Source organism: Convolutriloba macropyga, chromosome 9 (genome assembly GCF_964194025.1).
Source record: "Convolutriloba macropyga chromosome 9, txConMacr16.3, whole genome shotgun sequence".
Classification (NCBI taxonomy): Eukaryota; Metazoa; Xenacoelomorpha; order Acoela; family Convolutidae; genus Convolutriloba; species Convolutriloba macropyga.
The window spans coordinates 67,038,696-67,046,662 of record NC_134476.1 but is presented as its reverse complement, the minus strand read 5'-3'; the positions used below and the strand labels follow the sequence as shown (position 1 = coordinate 67,046,662).

Below are 7,967 nucleotides of genomic sequence, written 5' to 3'. Positions count from 1 at the left end.
CGGTGTTATCTGCAGGTTCAGGCAGAAAAAAGTTGCGATATCTGCTGACATTGAAGGCATGTTTATGCAAGTAGGTGTTCGACCACAGGACCAAAAGTTTTTAAGATTTCTGTGGAAGAAAGGCGAAAAGATAATTTGCTTCCAATTTAGAAGGCACATTTGTGGAGCAAGGTGTTCACCGACATGTTGTAACTTCGCCTTGATACGAACAGCGGAGGACAACTGTCAGCAGTACCCTTCAGCAGCCAAGGCAGTCGTACGTTCCTTTTACATGGATGACCTGTATCGCGCAACAGACACAGTCGAAGAAGCAATTTCCATTTCAAAAGATCTGAAAAATTTACTTTTACTAGGTGGTTTCAATTTAACCAAGTGGTCCTCCAATTCACTTGAAACAATGTAGTCAATCCCTAAAGAAGACCAGAATCCTAAAGATACAAAGGAGTCTACCATTCTACCGCCTATTCCAAAATTCGGAGAAACAGACGAACAGACATCAAAAACTGATACTGAGAGAGTATTAGGAAAACAGTGGTCTGTGTCCAGAGACTCTTTCGTTATAAACAGCAAAACATTTAAAAAAGTGGATCTAGAGAACCCCACCCAGAGAAAGATTTTGAAGAGTGTTTCATCCATCTATGACCCAATTGGGTTTATTGCGCCCTTCACAGTGCGGTTAAGAACAATCATGCAGGACGTCTGGCGTTTAGGAAAACAATGGGACAACCTTTTACCTACCAGTTTTGATGCAACCCTGAAGTCTCTTATGACAGAAATCAGAAACATTTCCAGCATCGAAATACCACGATTTCTGTTCGAGGAGAAAAAAAACACCTAAAGAATCAACTCTTCATATCTTTTGCGACGCTTCTCTAAAACAATGTGTGCCGTAGCATATTTAAAAACAGAGTATACAGATTCAACTTGTTCAATCAATTTTATAATGGGAAAAGCAAAAGTTGCCCCGATTCGACGGCAAAGCATACCTAAACTAGAACTGGCAGCAGCTGTTATCGGAGTTCGTGTAGCCTTCTTCATAAAGCAACAGCTCGATGTAACAATTAGCAAAACGACATTTTGGTCGGATAGCGCAACGACCCTACAATGGATTTACAACTCCAAAGAAAAACACAATATGAATGTAGCAAACAGAGTTGCAGAAATTCTTGAAACAACTTCACCATCAGACTGGCGTCATGTTCCAGGTGTCTTGAATCCAGCTGACGACGGAACAAGAGGGTTGAAATTAACCGAGTTCAAACCGGATTGTCGTTGGTTTAACGGGCCACTTTTCTTCAAACATGACCCAACAAATTGGCCTCCGACAAAAGTGCCAAATTACCCTTTAGAAGCTTCAATGGCTCTCTCAAGGGCAAACCAGCCACTCATTGACCCAAAACGGTTCTCAAGCTTTGAAAAACTTAAACGCGTTCTCGCATTTGTAATTTTGTTTATCAGCAACCTCAAAACTACAACGAAGAGTTTCCACTTGACCATAAAGACAGTCAATATGAGCAAAATTTATCTACTTAGGCAATCTCAAGAACTCTCATTTGAGGAAGAGCTAGATTGTCTTCGCAAAGACCAAAACGTTCCAGCACACTCAAAAATAAAAAATTCCTTGCCCTTCAATTCCGACGACGGAGTTATAAGAGCTAATGGACGTCTTGCCAATGCAAATCAACTGGAAGAAATTTTACAAACCCCATTAATCCTAAGTGGCAAAGAACATATAACTTTTCTTATGCTTAGAGATATTCACAACCACAATGGACATACAGGTCTCGACCATTGCCGTTTCATTGTTCAACAGTCCTTTATTGTGATCAGCCTTCGCTCCACCTTACGAACAATAATCAACCGTTGTTTTGATTGCCGTCGACAAAAAGCAGTAGCACTGCAACCTCAAATGGCACCCCTGCCAGACTTTAGAATCCAAATACTGAAAACTTTATTTTTCAAAATACGGGTGTAGATTTCTTTGGTCTTTTCGCTATAAAGGCCAGCGACAACTTGTATCCAAAACGATACGCTTGCATCTTCACTTGCCTTACCACAAGAGCCGTTCATCTAGAACCAGCTTACCATTTAAGCACTGATTCCTTTATTCAAGCGATACTGAGGTTTACTGCCCGTCGAGGAAACCCCCACCTCATTGTCTCTGATAATGGTAGAAATTTCGTTGGCGCTTCTCGTGAACTCATTACAAAAGTAAACCAATTCGACCACCAGGAAATCAGTGACCGATTACTCAAAGAGACCATCGAATGGAAGTTCATCCCACCATACGCATCCCACTTCGGAGGAGCATGGGAAAGACTCGTGCAGTCCTCAAAACGAATTCTCTACTCAGTGATTGGCTCTCAAATGTTGACGGAAGAAACATTTCACTCGTTCCTAACTCAAGTCGAAGAAATCCTGAACAGCAGGCCTTTGACTTACGTCCCAGACAACGGTTTGTCTTATCAACCAATCACGCCTAATCATTTCCTTATCGGTCGACCACACAAACGTTTGCCGTCAATACTGTCAATCACTAAAGATTACAACAAGGACTGGAAAAGATGTAATACCCTTTCACATCAATTTTGGACACGACTCCTGCGCGAGTTCATACCCACAATGGCTAGGAGACCCACATGGATAAAAGATCAGAAGCCTCTCGAAGTTGGTAGCCTTGTTTGGATATTGGAAGACATGACTCCACGAGGTATTTGGCCCGTCGGTATTGTGGAAAAATTGTCTCACAGCAATGATGGAAAAGTTAGATCATGCGAAATCAGAACCGGGTTCGGGAAACAAACAAGACCAGTAAACAAATTGGCATTAGTAATTGACGACTAGGAAACGGATCACAACGTCGAAACAGGACACAAATTTAATGAACAGCAACCACATTCACAACTTTTATCAAATCATTAACCCTTTAGGTTTTGACTACACCGCCAAAACGAGGGGGACTGTAATGAACTCATAAAGAACTTGACTTTTGAACAGTCAGAACCATAATTTGAATATAGAACGTGCAAAATGAGTAACACCAAGATAACACACCAAGACAATATGAATTGATTATTAACAACTTTAATCAGAGTTATAGATGTAGTTGATGACAGAAGGTTAACTTCTTAGGTGAGAGGTCAAGAAGACGTAAAGCACACTGTTCACACGATTTCATACGAACAGTCATCAAGTTCAGCGGATAAGTCGACCACCAAACTGTAACTTTTCTATTACTTCTCAACAAAAAATTTCTTATCACTGTTTAAAGTATTGAATCGTCATGAAAAAATCACAGCTGACTGAGAAAACAATCTCTGATGCTGAATAATATAAACAAGGCAATAAATTCGAACTTCCGATTTTGATGGAAAATTGATCGGTTGCTACTATAAACTTATTTATCAATAATCGATTCCATCGATTTTTCCCCCTGACGTTAATCGTTCATTTTTCCTTTCATCTCATGAAAAAGTGAAGAACGAGTGACTCTTTGAGGAAAAGATCTAAAAAGGAATAGGTCTAACAAGACAAAACGCCGAATATATGCAGTACCTTTTTATTTCACCCTAATTTTTTGAACCCTATCATTTCGCTAATTGGATTTTTCTTTTTAATTTTTTGCATGCCCAGCTTCAATATTTTCGATTCCTAGTTTAATTTAAGGAATTGCTCTGAACAGCTCTGAAGACCACCGCCAAATTTTATGAGCCACCATCCGGACAAACATTTCAGCAACTGCAGAATGCGGAGAGATAAAGTGCGTTGATTATATCTTCTGATAGCAAAATGTTGCTCAGAGAAGAAAGAGAGAAAATTCATATCAATTTTTTGTGGATCTCACAGTAATTACCATTTTTTCATTATGTGGAGTTAAGACTTACGTCTGAAATGAGATCGCTTTATTAGTTCTACAAAGGTCTTAGACATTCCCCCCATTTAAAAAGATCAGGGAGTCAGTTCATATCGTCATTTCGCCTTAAGAAAGATATTAAAAACGGCAGAAAAGGCTACAGTTTTGTCCGTAATTGAAACTGCGGCGGAACAAGCCTTGCAGACACCAGAGAAAAACACAACAGTGTAACAACTTCGAAACAGATCAATCAATTGAAGTAGTCATATTCGAGGAATCAATCAATTGAAGTATCCCATATTCGTTGGGATCTGTACTTTAACAGAGTTTTAATGATCATTTTGAAAAAAAAATACAGATAGATTTCAAACAAATGTAAAATCGTAACCAATAGGCTGAGACCACAACTATTAGAATTTTAGTCATGAAACATTTTTTTAGTTAAACGGACAATTAAAGAATGCAACTAGTGACAAAAGAATAGCTATGAACACCGGACAACTTTTGAATACCTTTAAGTGAAAATGAAATCTTGACAGGGAACAAGCTAACAAGCAGATTAGGATCAGTGACGGCTGTAATGAGAGATTGAGAGCGGATTAATTTTGTTAAAACGGTTTACCTTGAACTCTTAGAAGTCGCAGGTATTCTATTAAAGATTGGGGATTTGTGGTGCACTGATTGAGAGTCGGCGGAACCCCGGCCCATGCTGTTGTCATAAAGACTGGAGTCATAACAAATGTCATCATTATACTGTTATCACGAAAATGATTATATCAAGTGAGTCGCTATGAAAGGGTTAAGCCATCTCTTTCTGTTTCCTGCGAGAATTATTTATGGATGTCCTAGCTCTCATGATGCATGACAAGTGCAAATGAAAGGCCGTTGCTACGCAGCTGAAGTTCATAAACCGAGGATAGCGTATTACTGACCTCAATGCATTTTAAAGGGATTTATATGAAATTGCGTTCTATACTGAATACTAGGTTGCTGTAAGCCGCGAGTAGCTTGTTGCAACGAAAAGAACGGTTAGTAGTCACTGCCATGCATTATAAGTGAAAGAAATTAGAGTTTAACAAAATACCCCATTTTGGTCAAATCTGAAAATTTTTACAAGTTGGGACTAAAAATTTGTCCATCCCCCAACCCGATTTTGCGAACCCGATATTGCCGAACCCAACTGGGATCACCAACACCCTAGAGGACCTCTAAGCTCTTTGAGTACAAGAATTTTTAGTGACAGCTTTACTAGGCGGGTAGCCATTAACACTTATAGGGGGAAAAGTGATAATTTTAGGGGAAAATCCGAAATCGCTAATTTTTGAGTTTCATGCACGCCACCTATTACCGGTTGCAAAAAGGCCTTGAGCCCATGCCTGATTAGGCCGAATGCGAACCGTATCCCCCAAACCGCCTTATGTAAACAAAAGACCAAGAAACGTAGGATTGGCCGAGAACTAAGCGTGAACCGATTTGTCGGCCATTTTGAATTATTTCGCTTATCACGGACGTACGACGCAACCAGGCCGTAAGCCTGCAGCGGGTAAGCGGACGCGCGGACGGTACCTTAGGAAACCCCCTATGTAAACAAATTGCATGTAAGGACAGAAAAATCCGGAAATCACATTTACGTAAATTTGGCGGCCATCTTGACTGACATATAATAAGTATGTGTTGGTATTTAGCACGTCACCATATTACGGCATTGGTATTACGGACTTTCAACGAAAAAGCCAATAGCAGCATAGAAGGCTGAAAACCTTGCGCAATAATGACGGTTGTTTGGTTTGAGTAAATAAACTGTTTGCTCGGCTCAGTATGTAAGCGGCTTGCAATATAAGCGCAGCGCAGAACTTGAAAACCAAGAACGAGTTAATATTCGATTGTTTGGCATATTTGCCGTTATTATTGAGCGAGAGGCTCTGTGAATCGTTATTGATGGTCGTGGCGTTAACTTTGCCGGAGCGATTGAGCTGTTATAGAATTAGATTTATTTGGCTAAGTTTGCCTGATTTGATTGAGCGAGAAGCTCTGAGTAGTCTTTGCAGTTCGGTTACATTATTGAGCACCGATTGCTGTTGCAAGTGAGCGAGAGGCTCAGGAACTTGGGTTATTTGATTGAGCAAGCGGCTCGGATTGGTTATAGTTATTTGGCAGAGTTTGCCTGATTGAGCGAGACGCTCGGACTTATTGTTGTTGTTAGACTGTGGTTCATCAGTCTGTTATTAGCTGAGGGATAATTCCAGCTGTTTGATTGCGTTTGAGTATAAGCGGCAAGCGGTATTATAAAAGAGTTGGATCGAGAAACAACTTTGTTATTTATTGTTTCAAGCTTGTGGTTGCTTGTGTTAGAATTAGTCATAGTAGTAGTTATTTTAATTGTCATAGTGCATGTTACCTGATGCCTATTGAGTTATTGTAATTAGCTATTAGAGTTAATTAATTTAAGTGTTTTACCATCGACACTTTTGAACAGCCAAGAGCATAGTACGGGAAATCAATTGTTGTTAAGAAGAAGAGGAACCACCAAACTAAAAATCTTTCGAACTGTGAGATCTGGGCGCTATTATTTTCCCGTGATGGGCAGCCTAATCAAAATTCAGAATCTTATAGTGGCGCTCCTGGATGGGCTTCTTCTTCAGCGTTACACAACAGAGCGGAAATCTACGAGTGGTGATAATGTATCGGAACAACGATAGATGCGAGGGGGTTGGCAACGATCGGTGTGACTTTGGCTCAAGTCCAGGACAATTGGCGAGCGAGTACGGCGAAGAGAACAAAATACACAGAGGAATGAAGAGATAAAACTGTTGAAGATGGGTAGACAGCTCTACAAAATGTTTCGATTATGTTCTAATGGACGTGTTGTGGATTTGGAGCAAGTAGATCGCTGGATTGCGGATAATGGACTTAACTCAACAAACGTGTTAGAAATGATGCGAGAACAAGAAGAGGCGAAACCAGCCCCCAGTTTCCACACGCAGCCGTGGGACATAGAGGGACGTGAAGACTATAGAGCACCGACGGTGAGCTTCGCCGAACAGGATGTTGAGACGAAGATTAACCTGGACGAGATAAGTCCCAGACTGCAAGCAATTCAACAAGGCATCCACGCATTTGAAAGACAGGGACCCTATGAGATGGTAGAAGACTTCTCACAACGTGTTCATCTGTGGAGTTTAGAATTGAGTTGCTTGGATGCAGGGGCACGAGATGACATAGCCATCGACGTGATGTGCACAAAAGCTCGCGAGGAACTGAAGGAGGGGCTCGAATCAAACCACTACTATAGCTACTTCGAAGAAGTTGTCCGGGAGCTACAGAGATTAGAAATAGAAACTGGAATCCTTGTCCCAGAATCAAAGACCCTAAGTGATGGCAGCGAGGTGGCGCTCTACCAAACATCGAACGAGTGGTTAACCCGTAGCAAAGAAAATGAGACCCAGCAAGGGAGAATACTTGAAACTGAAAAACTTGTAGAGGAAGCCGTCTCCTCTAAAGACAGTGGCAATTCTACAGCACAATCAATTCCGAGCACTGAGTGGAAAAGGAGACTGATGTGACTCTCAACAATCTCGAATTGGAGGACACAGTAGAGGCAAGTGCCGAACCTGGAGTACTAGACATCCACTGGTCCAAGAGTATGGAGCTAGAAGGAAGCGAGCATGAGTTGGGTTCGTTGATAGACGACGAGTTAGAAAACTTAACTTTTCAAACACAAGAGGAGCTGGTAGCCAATTCTGCGGAGCGGGTAATTGCTTGGAGCACCAATCTTGATCTCAACGAGGCGGACATAGAGTACGCCAAGATTCAAGCACTTTGTTTCAGAACGACAGATCAGATCTACCTTCAATTGTCTAGAGACAGAAACTGGAGCCACATGCCAGGTCTAGTGGAAGACATGCAGGTGGTGGAGCGGCAGATCAATGAGAGACTGCAAGAGTCGGTTGAGTGCAACGAATTAGTGGGAACTAAATCAGCAGCAGCTAGTGCAGTCCTGGAGACCGAGGAGCCCAAAAACACTGATCAGTGGGACGAACGAAATCAACGAGGGTCTACTGAAAACATTCTGGGTGACAGTAAACAATCAGAAATGAATTTTTTAGCTCTACCC

The 7,967-nt window shown here is 41.3% G+C and overlaps 1 protein-coding gene across 1 annotated transcript; it reads left to right on the top strand.

The window, feature by feature from the left end:
• Positions 1 to 943: 943 nt before the first annotated feature.
• On the top strand, positions 944 to 6,658 carry LOC142346293 (uncharacterized). Its single transcript, XM_075398808.1, has 4 exons — positions 944 to 1,781; positions 2,114 to 2,763; positions 3,133 to 3,221; positions 6,496 to 6,658. Exons 1-4 carry the CDS (start codon positions 944 to 946, stop codon positions 6,656 to 6,658), a joined length of 1,740 nt encoding a protein of 579 aa, XP_075254923.1.
• The last annotated feature ends 1,309 nt before the right edge of the window (positions 6,659 to 7,967 follow it).

Coding starts and splice junctions, on each gene's coding strand:
- LOC142346293 (XM_075398808.1), top strand. CDS start 944: ATGGGAAAAGCAAAAGTTGCCCCGATTCGACGGCAAAGCATACCTAAA. Junction 1,782..2,113: donor CAACCACAATGGACATACAG/GTCTCGACCATT, acceptor CCTTTATTCAAG/CGATACTGAGGTTTACTGCC. Junction 3,222..6,495: donor GATAAGTCGACCACCAAACT/GTAACTTTTCTA, acceptor CTTCTTCTTCAG/CGTTACACAACAGAGCGGAA.